This window comes from Hippocampus zosterae, chromosome 10 (genome assembly GCF_025434085.1).
Source record: "Hippocampus zosterae strain Florida chromosome 10, ASM2543408v3, whole genome shotgun sequence".
NCBI classification, from domain to species: domain Eukaryota; kingdom Metazoa; phylum Chordata; class Actinopteri; order Syngnathiformes; family Syngnathidae; genus Hippocampus; species Hippocampus zosterae.
Genome location: NC_067460.1, coordinates 7,937,487 through 7,958,945, shown reverse-complemented (window position 1 = coordinate 7,958,945; position 21,459 = coordinate 7,937,487). Strand labels below are relative to the sequence as shown.

Genomic DNA, 21,459 nt, shown 5'->3' with positions numbered 1-21,459 from the left:
TCGCAATTGGCTGTCACACACTAACACCTAGGGACATTTTTGAGTGTTCCATTCACGTGCTATGCAAGTTTTGGGAATGTAGGAGGAAATCGGAGGACCCGGAGAAAACCCATGCAGGGACGGGAGAACATGCAAACTCCACATAGGAAGGCCGGACACGGAATCAAACCGTGAACTTGTGCGCTGTGAAGCCATTGTGCTAATCAGTCATCCGTCGTGACATGTGAAAGATTAAAATCGTAGTCACAGTAAAATTGGCATTAAATGTGGCATTACGCTGCTTTAATACCTATTTCAAGTACAAAGAGACGACTCATTTTTTTTTGACACATCATTACTACGGGAACCAAAAAGCGTGGCTCTTGTTCTTTGGTCCCGAATGAACAATTCAATTACAAAGGACACTTAGTCTGTCTTTGATAAATGATTGAAGCAGTCGGAGAAAAGTCATACAATTAAACTGTCCTGTAAACGGATAGCTGACACTAATCACACCAGGGTACAATAAAGGGCACTTTTTTTTCTACAGAGTACAGTTGATTTGATAGTCCAAAATGAAGCTTGGCACTAATTCTTTGCCTCAAATAAAAGAGTGAAGATTTGATTTGTTGAAGAAAAAAAGGAAATGAAAATGGAGTGCAGCCCCTATTTCTGCTTTTCTTGTTCAAGCCAAACTAAGTTTTTGTAAAGCAATCCTTAAATCTTGACCAAAGGGCCATTAAACTCTGCGGATTGTCTTTTCAAAAAACTTTGCTTTAAGTTTGTTGACGACACACACAGAAAGCTCAGTGCTCAATAAGCTCAGTCAGTCTCCAACAAAGTCTTGTAGGTTTAGATGTTAGTCTATTATTTATGTGTTGAAAAAAAAATTATAATTTTGAAACATAATTTAATAAGTTACAACTGGCTCGTCTGGATGGTGTAAAAGGCTTCATTCCATCCAAAAACAAAAACAAAAATAAAAAATGAAGAGCGGCACTCACTCGCTGAGCAGTAATCGTGAAAAACATCAGTGATAGTACCAACATTTGACAGCTGTTTGTCTTGATATTATGACATAACAAGATTAAGAGGGAGCAGTGTCGTCCAAACTGTATTTGATTTTTAAAAAATCGATTCAGGGGTGTTTCCCAAGACGTCCTTGGGACTTTTGTCTTTGTTTGTTGGCAAGAGTTCAGACAAGAGAGCATAAAAAGACAAGTGATGGGTGCAAAAAGAACAAAAAGAAAATGTCAGCTCAAAACAAGCTTAGTTGCAGTACCAGTGGCATATTCATAATATTCCTTGATGTAATTTCATGGCTCATAACCATTAACCGGCCAGTCAGCATTATTTGATGTCAATAGACTGTCATGACCACAACAAGTTAATATAATTGAGAATGGTCATTCTCAATTGATATTTGTACTCGGAGCTTGGTGGCACAAGGCTGTAGCCTTTTAATAAATTGAACATTAAATCTGTACCATCCCACCATTAGCAGCTGAGAACAAGCATTAATCAGTTGTGCATGAATGTAAGTGTGAAATAATGGCCTGTTATAAATTATTTTTTATCAGCTGATGGAAATGAATAGCGTTTGTCACCAAGCACAGCCATGCTGAAATATGCTGATTGACTGACATCATACATTAGAGCAGCATGAGCGTGACGGATGACTGGTTTTGGTCCTGGTATCTTTCTAAGCAGAAATTTACAATGCAATGCACATCTGATAAATTAGCAATGTGGATACTTAAATCAATCTAACTATCCATCCACTTTCTACCGCTTATCCCGTTCGGCATCACGAGTTACATCGTTCTCTGGAACCTTTCCCAGGTAATTATGGGCTAGAGGTGGAATAAAACCTCAACTGGTTACCAGTCATTCATTAAATTACTAAAATGTATCCTCCTAACCTCGTACATCACAACATACAGGGACATATCCAATCAATACGTTACAACGGGCGTTCGTTGTAACCATTTCCAATAAAAATGACCGCTGACTACGACGTATAATGTAGTATGAACATTTGTAGATGTAAAAACATGAACATGTAATACGGTATAAATATGTCAACGGTGTGAAGAAAAGCATATTTTAGAAGGCATGAAAGACACTAATGTAGTATACTGTAGATTAAACTTGAAATAAATATTTTCCAGTTATCAAAATAGCCAACTGATTCATTAACCTTACCGGAAGGGAATCAGCAAATCCTGCATTTGCATTCATGTGACACATTCATGTTCATTCATTAGCGCCGAGTTGTGCATTGTTTTGGACAAGTCCAATGTGATAATATTTATAAGTTCTTACATTGATGAAAATAGATTGTGAACTGCTATATTGCAGTGCAAAGGTTTGGAATTTTTGAGGTGATGTCCAGGAAGATAAAGCTATGGTATTTTTGCCTTAGTATTAGGGATGGTATTCAGCCTCAAATATATGAACTGTTGTATATGTATTGCTACAGATTGCCCTCTTTTGAATGTGGATATAAATCGCGTTATGTGCAGCAGAGGAAGTTTACTGACAATTGTCCGTGAATCTGCACATTTGTTATTAGCAACAGTTTAGTAACATGCTGTGCAGTGTGAATATAGCCATAAATATATAGCACTTAATTTTCATTTTTTTTTAACATTAAGAGATAGATTAGGTCACCAAATAACCAATGAAGGCCCAAGTCTGAAACTCATCGCCCACCACTGATTTCAACAGATGGCAGCAAACCCATCGCCATGCTTTTTGCTGCACGTGAAAATCCACTCCCAGTGCACTCTGCCTCTCAGAACACGCCATTTGCAGAGTTGTGTCAAGCATCAGGGAGAATTTTCAAATGCGCCCGTTGCTGCATGAACCTTGTGTGACCCTTTCCAGCCCATTTGGAAAATGGAGACTGTAGCGAAGAAAAGGAAAGTTGACAGAGAGGACCCTCGCTTCCAGGACAAGTAGAATTTGGCATCATTTTTCATTGAAATAGGAAACAACGATGTCTGCTTTATTTGACAAAAGACTGTGATGGTTTTGAGGACTTCAATATCAAGAGACAAAACATGCAATCGTCGACAAGGTGACTTGGGAACGAATGCTGTGAAAACTAATACATTTTCACCTCACCATATCTGGCCCTCTTTGTAAATTTGGACACCCCTGAACTAGCCAAACCTCGGATAAAATAAACCACTTCTTTGCTCAATTTGCTGGGATTAAAGATGGGAAATCCTCCAGGACAACTTAGCATATGCATGTTTTATGAATATATGGGGAAACATGGGCACCCTGAGAAAATGCAGCGAGTATAAAACGGTCAGAATGTCAATGTTGGCTGTAACTGCAACCTGTGGGAACAGTTGCCATGTCATCAACTTTGGAAGCACACTTTTGCATTGCTGCTTCTACAATCAGAAATAGAATAGAATGAATCTTCATTGTCCAGCACGTGTGAAAATTTGACTGACTCGCCAAATACAGAGAAGGAAAGAAAAAAAAAATCAGATACAGGTACGTCATAAACACTGACCATTAATTATCAAGAGCAATTCATGTCATCGCTGTGGTCAGTCACTTTGCAGAGTCAAGAAAAATCATGGCGTCAGGGACAGAGTATTTCTTAAATACATTCTTAGTTGCCAGAGAGACACTCCAGCGTCTTCCTGAGTTTAAAAGCTAAAAGTGTCTCAAGAGGGGATGAACGCGATCTGGCAAGATGCTCCTTCTCATTCTCTCGGTGAAAAGTTGAGTCAAAGACTTTTGAGGTTTGCCAATTATCTTGCTTGACACTGACACAGGGCCTAGAGAGTTTGTTCATAAGTCTGCAATTTAGCTGACCGTACCAACCGGGAAGATGAAAGGTTAAAACACTTTCCTCAGTTTTATAAACAAGCGCCAAAATCTGCTGACTAACTCCAAGGCCACAGAGTTTCCCGAGGAGATGAAGACGCTATGCACATCTCTTAGAGATCAACTCTGTGTTTCTAGAAAAGCATAGTATTTAAAACTATCCAGTTTCAACATGTTGACCATCAAGTGAAACTGTTTCTGTCTTCAACTCTTGTTCTGTACAGATGACTAACTCTTTCCTATGTGCCCTTGTCCCAGTTACGTGTGAACTGCAGAGAGTCGAATATAGCCGCCACAATAGTGCTCAGATGACTGTTTAAATCGTGCTCCGACGTTTTACAAAGTGTGGAGGTTAACGCAATTGGGCGAAAAATCATTTGGCGTTTTTGCGCGTGGCTTTTTAGAAATGGACCTAATTGCTGGGAATGTCCACCATTTTGGTGCTGCATATTTAGCGCGTCGGCTTTTCTCCGGGTATTCCGGTTTCCTTCCACATTACAAAAACATGCGTGGCAGGTTAATGCAACACTCTAAATCAGTGTTGGCCAACCCGCGGCTCGCGAGCCAAATGCGGCTCTTTGACTGGTTCAATGCAGCTCCCGGGCTTTCACACGACAATTGTCGAAAACGCCTCGGTGATGACGCTGCCATTCAAACAACGGTGCTTATTACACACAACATACTACGTCAGCCTATCATCAATCCCGTTACTTGATTGACATAGAGGGCAACCAATCAAATGACTGAATCACCACTCATGCAAAGACAACGGCGCCAAGTGCTAAGCATGTCAGGGAATTACCTTTATTTTTAAGGCAGGGGTGCCCAATATATCGATCGCAATCTACCAAGAATTTGTAAGAATTCATCTTAGTTGAGGAGCACAAAATCTTTCAGACCATCAGGGACTCAACTTAGAAAGTCTAGAGGAGACATCATCTCGACCAATAAACTCCCCGATGTTTCTACGGGGAGTTTATTGCAAATCTCATCACATTCATCTCTGTCATCCACAAAATCAAATCTACCGTAGAATTCATTATAGCAGCATGCAGGAGAGTTATTCCCAGTTTCGCGAAATGTGACTTCGTCCTTCCCATAAGTAGACGCAAGTCATGATCATATTTCTTGTTTTCCTTGTACTGGCTAGCATCAGCTGCCTCTCTTTTGAAAAAAAAAGATGCAAATGAAGCTGAGCAAGACCTTCAGTGAGCACATGGATGCAGAGCGAGCTTCAGGGAGTGATCGTCTCATCAGCTCAGAAACAACAGTCCCTGTAAAGTTGCAGACAGTATTCACTTGTATCATTTCTGCTCCACAGCAGCTCAGTAATTCTCCCACTCCTTTCGTCTGTCTGTGGCCTACACTGATAACATCTATCAAGGAGGGACACGGTGGATCGTTATCTCAAGAAGAGGCGTGAAAAACCAAGACTTTATAAACTGTGCGCACAAAGCAGGCAAAAACGAAGGTTGGCTTACTGCAGCCTTAGACCATTTCTGCATTTGTTTTATAATATTGCCTACTCAATTGTAAGTGTGGCTATGGGCAGCGACCCCATTTGAGGATGAACAGAGGACAATGACAATTCTTTTCAGGGAACCCCAAATGCCGAGCAGAGCTCCTGCCCACCATTATATGGTTTTGTATAATAGTTTTGAAGAATGATTTGCAACCGGCGTGCCATGACATAGTATGCTGTGAGAAAATCATCAGGTTTGCCTTGAAAAACGATCATTATTTTTGCCTAATTGTTCCAAAAAAATATCCAAATTAGGTACAGTTGTTCATCTGTCGATGTCAGTGATGAATAGTGTGACGCATAGGACAGTACTCTCCCACTAACTAGCAAAAGGTACATAATTGACTTGTGTATCTGCTTTTTGTGACATTTGTGTTTTGCTGTGTGCCTTGAAATGTTCGTAATGCCTCAATAACGGACGGTAAACACTGACGTAGACAGGGGTGCACATTAAATTTGTGATGTAGCTCTCGAAGGAGCCCTAAATTTTTTCCCACGATTGATAATCTCAAGGATGGATTTAAAAACATACAGAACATCTGGGCGAGGGAGGGCCTGTGGGCGAAATCCGGCTCATCCACAGTCTGTGCGGCCTTTCAGAAGCAAACCAAAATGTCAAGCTGCTTTTATTTTGATGTGCATTGGAGTTAGTCGTGCAAACGAACAACAGCAGCGAGTGGCTCCATTGTTGCCAATTTAAATATATTTTTGTTATTTTGTTTCTCCAACTATTCTAGCAGCCATTGAAAAGCCAAACAAAACAACCAACAACAAAACAAAGAACGGCAACGTCCAAAATTATCCATAAATGGTCTGAATAATTTGGACATGGATTTTTTTTTTTAACTTTCAGAATATAAACAATTAAAGACAAAGTTAATGAAGACATTTGTTTCAAAATACAAATGCATGTTTGAAGATCATTGCTGAAAACCTGTGCAAAGGCTGAGAACAACTTAGCTTCGAATTGTGGAAGATGTAAGGTCATATTTTCAAGCCCAGTGCAAGTCTAAAGCAACACCCAGTCTAACGATGCGCATGGTCGGAGTTTTCTGTTTTTGGGCATTTTCGTAGAAGGGTGCAGGTAGAAATAGACATTTGTGCAGTTGTGGGAGTAAACATACCGAATTCCGAGCCAATCAAAGCGGCTCCCCTCTTTCCCTTTAAAGTGAGCGCAGGTGAGGCGTGCAGTCTACATGGCTCGGATCATCATGTGCAAAGTACATTTGTAAGGAAGACCTCCTCTTGCGGTGGATGTAAAGTTGGCCGCTGAAAGGCTGTCCAACCCCAGTCGTGTGTCCGTGTGCTAAAATAACTGTCCTGTCGTGTGAGTCACGGGCTGAATGGTGGCCTCTGTGTAACAAACACTTGACTTTCCATAAGTGTATCTGTTGTGTGGATCCACATACCGGCAACCCAAAACAAGTCGGTCACGCAGCAGGCAAGCCAGACGTTTGTCTCTTGGAGGAGAGGAGTGCGGGTTAGCTCGTTAGCAAGCTGTTGGCTAACGCTTCTCGTCCGGGCATGGTAATCCCTACGACAACTGAAGGAATATGCTCCAGCAATTGTCAGCTTGAAGCCAGAAGCATTTCCTGCTGAACCCACGATCAATAATTTAATATACTGGTATGCTGCAAATTATAAGGTCAAGGTTTTCCCCACCAGGTAAATAAGTGTATGTTCAATTGTTTCTGGTGGTGGTTTCTGCACAGACTGAGCTTCTGAGCTTACAGATGCATCATTCTGAGTAGTGATACATGAGCCTGCGCTGTCAGCTGGGAATTAGGGTTAACTGGGTCAGGCTGGACATTGTCTGACAAAGTGCAGGGAAGAATGCTGAAATGAGGCTCAGGCTCCCCCTGACTTCAGTTGTCGTTGGGCATGATTGCTTCTGTTACCACCCTGATTGCTCTTCGCAAGGCTCAACATTGATAGTCATTCAGCAACCATGGCTGAATGTTGATTTGTTCTGCTACTTCACAATCTGGGTAAGTTAGAGCAGTTCGATGGTGATTTCACTAATATACTCTTCCTTGAATATTCAACTACTGGCCTTTAAAAAGTTCCAACTTCAAATTCAACTCACGTGAATAATTTAATCCATACAGCAAATACACTTTTGCAGTCTCAGAGAGAAGGCATTTCTGGTGTAGTGAACGGAGAATGAGACATCTCTTGTGAGTTATCAAAAGTCAAGTCAACAGTATTTATAGAGCACTTTCAAAAGCTCTCTGACAACATTTATCCCTTTTTGAACATCAGGCTTTCTCGCATATCAACTAGCAACCTAGCTCTTTTGTTTAAAGTGTCTGACCTTCCAGCTAACCTGACCAGTTTGTGAACCAATCTTGCCAGTATTGGTCTTCGAGAGTCTAAAGGACAGACTTAAAAGGTCTACCCACAACACCCAACCTCGCAACCCCCTGAAGTCCTGGCACACCACATCATGCTCTTGCCTGGTACATTTCAGTCGAACACTTGAAAGAGGTGAATTGAGGCGCAGCACAGTTGCTCATGCAAATTGTTAATGATAACTGCAACCTTGCGTAATGGTCTCCAAGTCAGTAAGGTGTCAGTGATGTAGTGACCTATCACGACATGATGTTTTCAAATGAGGTCACAGGGTTGAGATATGGTTAATTCCGACTCAGTACGTACAACGGGTACAGAGTGGGTGTATTCTGTAAGGGGGCATATTGTGTGACACAATTTCACGGCACTGTACACACCCTGGGTGGCGCGACCATGAAATAAGGGCGTTGCCTGTCAAATTTTGTACCGTACATCTTCACCAAGAGCATTGTTTCTTCTGCGCTCAGGAGATCATCAAAAGGACGATTGCCTCTTGAAGGTGAAACATCATATTACACGTTTTGATTCAATGAACTGCTTTTGTGCTCCGCTGGTTAGAGCCGCATGATCAAGCGGCTGCTGAGTAGAGCTGTTGGCTTGGAGTTTGTCCGAAAGCGCCACTCACAACTGCAGTCATTGTAATGGTGGCAATGGTGCAGTAGATTTTGAATCTATTGTTTTCATTTAATAAATGCTGGTTGTGAAATCCATAGAAGTGATGCACCCTGCACGCGTGACCAGACACATTGCTTTGCACTGCTTAATGGAACAGTTCCAAATATGCATTCACACGAGCACAGTACCCTGACAAATAACAATGTTAATTGGATTTATTAAATACAGAATGTGTATAAAAATGCTCCTACAAAGCAGCCTGTTAGATGAGTCACACACACACACACACACACACACACACACACACACACACACATCCACCCCAATTGATCTACTACGCAAGTTTATTACACACCTCAAGTGTGACATACTGCATTTTACAAATAGATCTTCACGGAATTCACATCTCATAAAAATTCCAAGATCTGGGAATTAGGGTCACCAGTCGATTTCACCGAATCACGTCTCTTTGGTGGTTGCATGTGTATTTTCAGGTTATACGTGTTGAGTGTGTCAGAAGTCTAGACAGGAGAATCGTTGCACCATCAAAGTGTGCAAGCAAGGCGTGTAAGAAAGGACTCTTATTACAACAAACATTGCAGAGCACCATATTTTGTGAAATAATAACTACGAAGAGGGATTCCCCCATCTGCACCCCCTTCTCAGGGTTTCTCATTTTTCCCTAGATGCTTTTTTGTGGGGGAGGTTTCCTTGCCCTCCCGTGATTTTAAATCATATTTGTCAACTGTGGGCATGTGAAACCCTTTGAAACCTTTCTGTGAACAAGTGCTATACAAAAAGATCCGATTTGATTTGACTACATTTACTTAAGCACGATTGGGAGAATATGGCTCTAAATCATGATAACATTTAGTTACAGGATGGGAACACAAGCAGAACCTCTCGGCCCATTTTTAGGGTCTAAGGCAGGTTAACATATGTCATTACGTACTGGTAATGTGGCTTCTCTGGTATTAAAGAAAAATACATTGCTTATCATTTTTTTTTACATTCAGAACAGAAAATTTTCCGAATTCCCATTACTTCTGGATGTTTAATATGCACACATTTGTTCTGTGTTTCTGTTTGTCTGTGTGTAGGTGGTGAGGTGACCAAGCCAAGGTTTACTCAGTACTTCAGAGGCAGCTTATCTGGATTGACGATCCGACCAGGAAAGATTGAGAGTCAAAAAGTAATTTCATGTCTGCAGGCTTGCAAAGAAGGACTGGACATCAACTCCCTTGAAAGCCTGGATAAGAACATCAAGGTAAACATAGCAGGCGTAACAAGGCAAGGGCAAGGCATCTTAAACAATTTCAAGTCACATGTTCTCTAAAAAAAAAGCTACTTCCCAATTATTCGATTCCTGGAAATTGTTTGTCTGCTTGCCTGACAATTATGTTGAAGTGAATTCATCTTTGGGATATAACGATACTGTATTTATCACAGTACAATACAAAAAAAAACATCTGTCGTAAAATATAACCTACTATCATTTATAACATTCTTTTCTATTTTACATTTTTGATTTTTCGATGTAGACCCTCTGTGTGACTGAAGGCAAAGTATATTTTTTTCCTAAGGATGCGAAACGAGTAATCCATCACTAAGAGTTGTCACAGTTTGATTGAACATGACAGCCATGTATTTACTTGTATAGCCATGTGCCACTCAACACTACTTTTTTCCTCATCTCTTATTTCATCATTCTTGTGAACATCTTTCAAACTGAAACATCAGTTAGGTAAAGTAAGGCCTTCAAAAGATGCAACAAACTTGTGTAAGATATTTTCCTAAAACTCAACCTATCAAACCATTTATTTATTATCTTTTACTTATAGATTTCCCGTTACTGTATGCCTATGTCCCGAGTTCCCATGCTTAACAAAGTTGCACCATTTACAGAATGCATATGTTTTTACCATAACCACAAAAGCATTGATTGGGTTTGCAATTGCACAAGCATTTCTATTCTTTCCTCTCTTGTCCATCATGTTGGTCCATTCGTCCCCTCCTCAACACTTAGTACAACACCGTGACCACACATTCGTAGTCGGAGAGGAGCAAAGGTTCTGTCACGACTCATAAGACAAGGCAAGCTGAACCCGGAATGTCAGAATGATGACTGTGGTGGCGTTTACCTTGAGAGGTTATTTACATTCCTAGCTGCCATCCATCCATCCATTCATTTTTCTGAACCACTTTATCCTTACAAGCGTCGTGGGGATTCCTCTCTGCCATCTTCCATAATTCCTTGTGCGTCTTAAGGACATCATCTGGCGAGCCTGTAGACGGCTGCCACAGCAGGATGAGAGGTAAATAATAGAGAAAAGAGCAACTAGAGGAGGTGAAGAAAAATGAATTGCAGGTGATTCGAGAATGGTGGGATGAAAGGAAAGCTATGAAGGGAAAATCAGAGGGGGATGGCAGAGTATGAAGACCCCCAATGGCGCTGCTCAGAGACCAAAATCACCAAACAAGCAACTTGTTTCTCAAGGAAGATTGGTTACAAAAATAAAACTGTTCAAACTGTGAATGCAGGAAAGCCAACAAAACTATCTGTCCATATAGCTTTACATTTTTTTTCCATTTACCATATTTTACGCACTATAAGGCGCTTCAGAGTATAAGGCACACCTTCAGTGAATTTTAAAACTGTTTTCATATATAGGGTGCACCACATTATAATGCGCATAGAATAGAAGCTACAATAGTGGATGCGGTTATTGTTCCTAATATTGATCGATGTATAAGGTGCATCGGATTATAAGACGCGCTGTTGGCTTTTGAGAAAAAATAAAAGCTTTTAGGTGTGTCTTATAGTGTAGAAAATACGGTACTTGGATCACCATTAACTGTTATCATCACTGATAAATTAAGAGAATATGTTTTCAGTATATTGATGTCCAATGACTCGATCAGAAATTTTCCACATAGAATGTTTAAAAACCTCAAACTTAATGTTTGTCAACACAAAAAAAATGTTGCATTAACTTAATTTTATTCGATCAATTTTCTCAAGACATGAACAGTGTGAATTTTAAAGGACATATTATTACATGCTGCATTTCATGGGTGCTCAATTTGCATGTGATCCTAAAGATTCTCAAAGATGTTCTTGCTGTTTCACGGCAAGAGACAAATACAGAGACAAATACAGAAACATTTCTTCTTCTGAAACATTCTGGTCCAGAAGTCCTAATCTTTTTGTCACATGTACAGATGTGTTAGAGTTTGATCCTCTAGGGGAAAAACAAAAAGTAAATTCATTTGTGCTATTGCCTTAAACATCACTAATGTGTGTGTGTGTGTGTGTGTGTGTGTGTGTTCTTAGTTTCACTTTAACCCAGCTCAGTCTATCCTGGTGATGGAGGGAGAAGATTTAGAAAACATGAACGTTGCAGTGCGGAAGGTCTCTTACATTAACTCTCGACAGTTTCCTACTCCAGGAGTGCGACATCTTCGCATCTCTACTACTGTCCAGTATGTACAATAACTTTTTTTCCTTTTCTTTGAGCTTCTATCATCTGCTATACTTATAAGTTTTTGTTTTTTTCTAATCCCAAGTTCTCACGCTCTGAAATTTTCTGAATGTGTTACTTGATTTGTCTTACTGTTTATTGTGCATGTTAAATCGCTCCATGTACAGCACTTTGTATGCAGCGATGGCTCTTTGAAAGTGCTCTATAAATACTGTTGACTTGACTTGCCAACATTTCTGCGATGTGTGAATACAACACAAGGAATAGCACGAGGCATACTTCTCACATTGATGTCAGCACTTTCTTCTAAAAAAGATCACTGTGGAGTGTGTTTGCATGCACGTGTGTGTTTACTGCAAAAAACGGAGGTAGCGGGCAACTTGGTTTAGCCTTTGAAGCACAATAGTTTGAGATTCCTTGATTCCTATTATGCTGTGCATGATAGCAGTGTGTTTACTGCAAAAAACGGAGGTAGCGGGCAACTTGGTTTAGCCTTTGAAGCACAATAGTTTGAGATTCCTTGATTCCTATTATGCTGTGCATGATAGCAGTCGAAATAGCCAATCACTTCCAATATGCACTTGATATCTTTACCTCATGAGTTGCTTTGAATTTGACTTGGATCTTAACTTCTCCTGAGTTATGTTTCACAGAAAAAAAAACTAATTACATTTGAAAAACCCTGCATTTCATTTTGCATACTGTTAGTTTTTGCGGGGTTGCAATTAGGAGTATTCAGAATGCATATATGTCACCATGCTCACCTATGCAGGCACTAATAATAATTAATCTTTAATCATAGCTGCAGGGATTTTTTTTTTTAAATGACTGTTTGTACTGTGTCACTCCCATTTAAAGATGAACCTGCGTCAGGATGCTCATAAAGCTGTCAATATGCTCCATTGTATGATTTTAGTTGCATATCTCATGCTCAAAACAAGAGAGAGATTCTCCTCAGTTGCTTGGACAATGAGAGGTCCCCACCAGGGACAGCTCAGCAGTCGACAGCTGCCACAGACAGTATCGCTCCACACAAATATACATTTAAATAATTCAGAATTATGACAAGCGGTTCAGATCGGGGATGGAAATTACATTTGTGAGCGTTGATTTCGAATAACTACAAAGCAAGGTAATTGGGGTTAATCTCTGGAACAGTTGCTTTAGGTTCCCTTGTTATATTTCTTTATAATTAAGTTGGACCTCCTCCAGGTTTCTGTTTCAGCTCCGCCAGCCAACACCGCTTCTGAACTACTGCATCATTGTACTTCCCGCAGCCATTACACACACACACACACACACACACACACCTGCACAATAGCCCACAACAAAATAAAGAAGAGATTACATGGCGCCCTGAAAAAAAAAGCGTCAAACAACTGGTAGGATCCATTCAGTTGTCAGGCACACCTGTTTAGCTATTATTTTTATATTTCAAGACTATAAAGAACTGTGTTTCCCTCAGAATTACAAAACTGAGTGGAATAATAAATAACACATTTCGATACTTAAAGGCATGTCATCCATGTTTTTACGAATGGTCAACTCAGAGTCCAGTCATTCATCTTATTATGCATGTATCATTGTACTTTCAGGGACTGAAATTGGGATTCTATTCCACACCTATGGGAGTACAGTATAGTATTGTAGAAATATGATAATTGATGATAAGAACAACATAAAAGGACTTGGCGGGCCGGATCTGATCCTTGACTTTGACACCGGTGTCAATTGTAGAGCGGTGGACAAAGCACTTGTACAGAACACTTAAAATACTACTTCCAAGAAATCAGAATATTGATCCATATATAAGGCGCATCAGATTATAAAGCGCACTGCGGCTTTTAAAAAATTTGAATGCTTTTAGGTGTGCCTTATAATGCGGAAAATACGGTATGCATGTCATTTACCATCAAAGTATGACAGCAATTTTACTCTCACGCAATCGTGACGGAAAAGCAAAAGCATACGAGTTTAGAACTCACTGTTTTATCTGTCAGAGTAGTCAAGAGAAAAGGCTCTTTTAGGCACCTACATCCGCACTTAATTTTTCAACTTATCTGACCCGTTTCGGGTAACATCATGATATAATAGCACTCTTTGTCATGTATGCATGATCATTTAGAGCTCTAGAGTTATTCAATGTTGCCAATGAATGTGCTCCATTAAATCATCTGGACGCTATCAAATCTTGGGCTACATCTGTCGCTACAGCCAAAGCATACACACAGCATGACTCCTGCGCTTGACCATTACAGAAAGTATTTATGAATAAATATTAATTAAATGCAGTATTAATATGATTTAATAACTGCACACATAAAGGGCACTGTTATGTGTGAATCAGTATTGAAATATGGATACCTCTGATACCAGATCTTCATGCTTTATTCTAAAGTCTCAAGTAAAAATGTTGACACGTGTGACGGTTCAGTCATTTTAGATAATAAACAGTGAAAAAAAAATCTAACATTCGGAACTTGTCCAAATGTTATGCGGTTGGTGGGAACTACTGTTCCGCCTGGGTAGGTGCTTCATGCACAATCCCAGGGGCGCACCACTCTGCTTGTCAGTCACATTGTGTCAGTCTGACCTGGGCACTGGCATAATGGACGAATGGAAACAGTCGTGTGGAGCTATGTCAGCTCCACAAAGAGCCATAATGTGGTTGTATTTTGTGGAAAATAGTAAAGAGTTGTGGCAACACAGCAAACCTTTTGAAACACTTCAGTTTAAACCACTACACAGATTAAGAGGCATTTCTCATGAGGCCGCCATTAGAGGAGAGCGCTGTGTTGTTCCTTCGGTGCTGCAAGCGGGCACTATCCAGGTAAGGAGGGAGGAAATGTGGAGCTTTAAGCAGAGCTAAGCATTGTTGCCGTGGGGAGGAATTTAACTTTAAAAATATGTTTATGAATTTAGTCATGAAATACATACATGATATACACACTGTATATACTCTCACAAATGGCTGCATGAATTGATCTTGGAGTGATAATCCTGGATCTGTATCACAGAGATTATTTCACATTAGCAAAAAAATGCCAACATTTTCGCAGGTAAGGCTTCTTTGAGAATTAAGTGATTAAATGTGGAGCTCCAGCTGTGGTGGCCACTCATGGAGCCTCGTCCCAGATACACTTGTCACTTGAGAAAGTTAGCATGTGTTTAATCTGCAGAGGCAGTCCGGGGAGCGGCTCAGTCAATTTTATGCTTATAAAATTGAGCATGCAATCGTTTTTTTGGGATTAGGAGGAGTTAGTGCTTCGAGATGGGTGAATGGAGGAAAACACCATTTTGTGGGTGTTTTTGATGATGAGTCACCATTGGCGAAAAGATAAAAATAAAACAAATATTTTGCATGATACAGGCCTTTTAACTTCACAGCAAAATTGCCTTAAGTAACTGCTTTCTACCATTTTTTTATTATTTTGCCAGATATCCTTCCCTAATCCAACCTTTTCTCTTGGCTGATATCTAGGTGTTTTGGAGAAGACACTTGTATTACCATCCCTGACATTGAGGCAGTAGTGATGGTGCTGCAGCCCAGCGAGCCCATGATAACCATCACTGGATTAGAAAGACAGAATCGGCCTGCTTCTGACCTCAGAAGATCGGAAGGTGTGAGGCTCTTCCAACAGCTCCACATCATCAGTACGGTCACCAGGGGAGATTCTGCTGCCCATAGCACAGGTAACGTATGGTTAGCATTAAATGTGACATGCCGCAGTGTTTTTGTTGGCCAGCAACCTCCCACGAACAAGTTTGCACTTGAATGTATAGTGGCAATTATGTATCGGTCAGCCATTGTTGATGACAGCTACTGTACCTTTTTAGAGAGGTATCAGGAAGGGTGAGTGTGCTCTGATGTAGTCGAGTCCTCACTTCAGAAATTAAAGTGCCATGAAAAAGTATTGGCCCCTTTCCTGATTTCTGTTTTCTTTGCATATTTGTCACACACAAAGGTTTCACTTCATCAAATCAATTTTAATATCACAGAGACTGCTCAAGGAAATATAAAATGCAGTTTCTAAATGATGAATGGCGGGGATAATTAAAACCCATCTGGTTCTGTAATGTTTTTTTTTCTAATTTCTTTGGATCGTGGCATAATGCGTTTGTTTCTTGAGATCTTGTAGCCTCCATCAAATTGTCTGACAGATTCTATTTATGTGATTTCTTGATTCAAAAAAAGTAGTGCGAGTGTTGCCTGTGAAATTTAACTCAGCTTTCCCAAAACTGTTGTTAGTCACAGTTACTTTGTGATTTAACAAGAGGGGCAATTTTTCACATGGAGACAGGTAGGTTTGGATATTTTTGTGCCCTAATAAATGACATCGGCATTTAGAAACTACATTTTTTATTTCCTAGGGTTGTCTCTGTGTGATAATAAAATTGGTTTGATTAACTGCTACCATTGTGTGTGATAAATATGCAAAGAACACAGGAATGAGGAATGGGGACAAACACTTCTTCATGGCATTGTAGTAGAGTGCAAGAAGGTAGAGTTTTCAGGATAAGTGGTATAGAAAATGAATGGATGAAATTCACAGAATGTCATTGGAATTTTTCAAGTTGAATTAAAATTGTTGCCAAATGCGCTACAAATCAAATATGGATAAAATGTGGTTGACCTTACAACTTCAGAACTTACTGACACCCAATTTCATGCAACTCATTTGAGAGGTGGACAATTTCTTTTTGAAAAAACAAAAATTAAACATTTTGTGTGGATAGAAACCAAAATAATGCAACCATAATAACCGCTAAGGGCAAAATGTTCCATTCAAAAATCATAAAGATTTCACCATGAATGCCGAACTCCGAACGGATGCCTTCAAATGCCACAGAAAACCCCTTAAGCACCATCTGTTTATCCAAGTATCTTCCAGAGATGTGCATTTTACCCTATTTTTCCAGTCCATCCTCCGTTTATAACCCGGAAAACCTTCCATCATCACTCCCCCACTCCATCCTTATTCATAAAATAATCGTCCTCCATACCCATCCATTCTCATCCTTTTAAAGCACTTCCATCCTTACACTTCACCAGTCCATCCCTCCGGCACCCCTGCAAAAAAGTCTGTGCATGACGCCATGGGGGCGAGGCTCAGGGCAGAGGTTTCATAATTCATAGTCATGATTGAAAGTTCAAGGGGCTGTGTTCGGCCCCCTGTTTCGCCTCCTCAAAGTGCCCCCTTCCAGGTGGGGTACCCCAATAGGGACATGTTCCCCTTGAGGCGAGACCAGCTTGTCAAAGCTGGCACTCGCCAAGGCAGTCCTCTTTGGTCAGAGGATGTTGATGGAAAAGAAAACCCTCTCCACAGCAGCGGAACTAGGGAGTGGGGTGTTGTACTTAATAAATAAGTCCACCCACGTCTCCCTGTGCTCCGAATGCAGTATGCACGGTTGGGTGACCAGTGGCGCGTTTGAAGCGTTCCAAGGCAATTTTTGTCCTTTGCCCATTTCCCCCCAAGTAGATTGAAATGAACATTTGGCCGTCTTGCATCGACGTTGAAAACGTACGTAGTTTGTCATACGCATGCATGTCAATAAGCAGACGTAGCTGAATAATGTTAAGCCACCCCCCCCTCCACACACACACACGCACACACACACACACACACACACACACACACACACACACACACACACACACACACACACACTCACACGCAGTGAAAAGAAATGTGAGACAACAATAGCTGTGGGGTGCGACGGAGAGGCATAAAACCACCGTCGGTCACCAGACTGACTGGCGATGTGTAAACGTTTTATTTTATTTTTTATTTTTTACAGAGGAAGGGTGCTCCTCCTCTTGTCCGCTTGAAGCAAAGTGAGGTCACTCCCTCCCGCATACAACTGCTGAACACCCACATGAGCAGCGCATCATGATATTTTACAGTCCGTTGTGTAAAAAAAAAAAAAATCGTCCTGGTGCACAAAATGGCCACAATGCCCATCTCAGATATATTTGATAACACCGTTACACACAATTGCGTAAACTCATACACACAGAAGCAAAGATAAACATTTAATTACCCATGAAATACTGTTATTTTGTGTCATTTTACGGTGAAACTCCTCTACTACGAAACCTACATGGGTGAAAATACCCCCTAGTTAGAAAAAATGTTCATACATGAAAGCCATTCCCACTTTTCTGCTCCCCCTACAAATGAAAAGTCCCCCTGTTCCGTTATATACGACATCTTTTTTGCTGCTCTTGCCTCGCAACGAGATTCACTACAATGAAAACAAACCGCAAAAGTCCAACCCAACCTCAGCATGTCACAGCGACCTCTACTGCTTCGTTCGGAAACGGCAACAGCTACCACCACACTGGTTTACACATGCGCAGGAATACAGTATTTGTTTAAGACGCAGCACGAACGTTGCATTGCTAAAATGGCGACAAAACGGACCTTTGCATACCAAGTATTTTTTAAAAAAGAAGCTTTAACGGTTGAAGACAAGATAAAGGTCATAAAAATGGAAGCTGGAGGAAGCAAAATAAAAGACATTATGCAAGAAATTGATGTCAGTGAAAGTCAATGCTGATCGTAAATTTTGCAATTACTTTCTCTTTTTTTCTTATAGAATTTGCTGAAGTGAAAAGTCCCCTGTTGTTAAAAATTTCTTGCTGCAAACATGATTTCATTTCACTGTATCTGTATTGCAATATCAAAATGACTGCTCAAAAAATATGATTAAAACGACAAAGCTGGTAGTGACATAGGTACTATGGCATAGTACTCATAATCAGAGAGGCAAGAGCCCCATCTCCTCGGCCGTAATCTGCAGTACAAGCTAAAAGTCTTGTGTTGAATGCATATCTGCTTGCCTTGCCATTATGTTGAGTCACGCCTGCAGCAGCACTTTACAGGGCTCACCCCCAGGGACACGGGTTTAGTCTACATGAGCTCCTCTCCACTTCGAGTAAACCCTCTCAGTGCTGATGTCAATGCAGCTTGAGACCTATGCCCACCAGCTCCGAGAATCACTCAGCTAAACCATTGAAAAATGAGTACTTAAATCCTCTTGTCCATGACAACTGCGGCAGGAACATCCCGGTTTGGCTTGGCCCAGAGCTAATTAGGAGGAGATAAGAGTGAAGGAGGTCTGGGCCTTCCATTGTTAATAATGCAGTGAAGGAAGCAGAGCAGAAAAGAGCATCGCTGCAGTGCTTTTGGAGCTGGAGTCGTGGAGCTCTTTCTGCTGGTGAAATAGAACCGCCAACTGGGAAAAGTGATTAGCTGGAAGTCAAAGAAAGAAACAGTTGGAACGCATGAGGGTGAAGCAGAGAGAATGTGTTGGTGACACACAAGATGAAGTTCCCTAATGAGCAGATTCTGTGATCTCATGCGTTTTAAAGGATTCAAGAATAATCTTTTTAAGGCCCGGCAATACATTTCTTTTAGACCCATTTAATCATTCTTTGTCCTCTTGGTGGCTTTCCATGTCATTCATTTACTGCAGACTTGGCCTTGCTTCATTTCTCTCATTTCCCTTTTCCATTTCGGAAAATCTTACCAAGGCTTATAGACTGATACATTTCTCAAGGCCAGCCAAGGTCCTTAATTCATTAACTTGTAATCAACATTTAGTCACTGTTCATACCCTTGCCTCAAAGTCCTTCAGTACTATGTGACTTTAACAGTCCCTCATTAGTTCCTTTACCCTGGGAAGTTTCATGCCACTTGCTATCCCTGTGGGCCACATTATTGCTGCTTTTCCGACTGAGCTCTCTTCCCGTTTTGGTGCAGTAAATTGTCCACTTCAACATATTATCAAAAAATAAAACAAAAACATGAAAGCAAAAAGTGTCCATCAATTACAACGTGACATGCTAATAAATAAAGGATTTAGACGTGAAACCCAGATTTTCTGAGATTGACTAATTTATCAAGTAGTGTTTGGCCATAACAAGGACTGTATTATTTTTTTTCTGACAAGAGAAAATGTTTGAGTGTGTCCACAATGACCAATCTGCCGGTGAGCAACCAGAAGTGGTTTAGCCCAGCCGGTGTGGTATTGACTTGACGCTCATGGGGACACTGAGTACAGTGATCCCTCACGACTTCGCGATTCACTTATTGCGGATTCAGTGCATGGCGTATTTTTCAAAAAATATTCATTTAAAAAAATTGCGAACATGCCGCAAAAAGTTCCGCGAGAGGCAGCGAAAGTCAGCAAAAAAACAGCAAGTCACATAGAGCAATACATACAGTACTACATGTATATTTCTTGTTTATGTTTACTGTAATTTGTTAATTATACACTAACCTAATCTAACATATACATCTTATACATGTATAGATACATATTTATTAGTGTATCGCATTAAGTCATGTCAATTACATCAAACATTTACTTCTACATGCATGAATACCATTAAATTTGGCCTTATAAATCTATATATATATTGCGCGTCGTCCCGCACGCGGTCTGTCCTTCCGTCTGTCCCTTTTCAAAACGTACCTACTTCACCGCGCCGCTGCGCGCCGCCACTGCGCGCCGCCATTGCGCCGCTCAGGCAGTGGCTCACTACGATCGTGCGGGCATCTTAGCGAAAAAATGTTGTCTACCCACAAGCATTGGCAATGAAATTGTTAGTTTTTTAGTAGAGCTAAACATCTCTTTATTTTCGCGATAAGCAATGAAGATGAACAAAAAGTTGAACCAAGCAACAACACTTTTGTGGGCCGAAGGCCCACCTTACCAGCCTTCCGCAGGAACTAGCTGATGAGCCGCCCGGAGGGCGGCGAACCACCACCTTACCAGCCTTCCACAGGAACTAGCCGATGAGCCGCCCGGAGGGCGGCGAACCAGCTAGTATTATATATACTCATTAAAGCTGAAGTACTATGCAGTGGAGAAGGTATTCCCACTGTATAGTACAAGTCACATTTTGCAAATACAGTGTATACTGTATTCACGATTAATTGTCACAAAGTGGAAAAAGAAGTTCAGTTACTGCCAATAGCAAAATGTGAAAAATAAACAAGAAAACAGTTTTGTTGTTGTTGTTTGTTTTATGTTTATTTTTGTCTTTTTCAACATACCCTGCTGAGGTTGGTCCTTCTTGAGGAAAATGTGTTGCTAAAAAAAGAAAAAAAATCACAACAAGTTGAGGATGAGCCAAATCTTAGCTCACTGAATTGGTGATATGTTTTTCACTTGTCATATCATGCACAATAACCACTGCACATGTTTTTTTCCCTTAGTTGAATTCCAATTTGTTCAACCACAAGGGGATTCCATTTGAAAGTCGGCATTTACACCAAATGTATCATCAGTCTGTTTTGCTCACTCATCCCCTATTCTCTGCTTGATCTCTGTTGACCGAACTAAACACGCACACACACACACACACACACACACACACACACACACACACACACACACACACACACACACACACACACACACACACACACACACACACACACACACACACACACACACACACACACACACACTTGCCGCCATAAGCTGCTGTCATAATGAGTCCCCTCAGACAGCAATTGCCGTCTCACTCCTCGTCTAAGTACTTGCAACATGACCCGGCCGGCCCTCTTCTTCACCGTCCCCTCCCAAGAGTGGGAAGCAGCTTTGCACATTTAACAGCCTCTTAAGACACTTTGTGCGTGAGTG

The 21,459-nt window shown here is 40.8% G+C and overlaps 1 protein-coding gene across 1 annotated transcript in view; it reads left to right on the top strand.

Moving 5' to 3' along the window:
* Positions 1–21,459, top strand: part of LOC127609129 (calsyntenin-2-like) — a 203,736-nt gene that overhangs the window by 169,334 nt on the left and 12,943 nt on the right. The window contains exons 10-12 of the mRNA XM_052078868.1: positions 9,421–9,587; positions 11,655–11,803; positions 15,284–15,495. Coding sequence (XP_051934828.1) covers positions 9,421–9,587; positions 11,655–11,803; positions 15,284–15,495 — 528 coding nt within the window. The remainder of the gene's footprint in view (positions 1–9,420; positions 9,588–11,654; positions 11,804–15,283; positions 15,496–21,459) is intronic.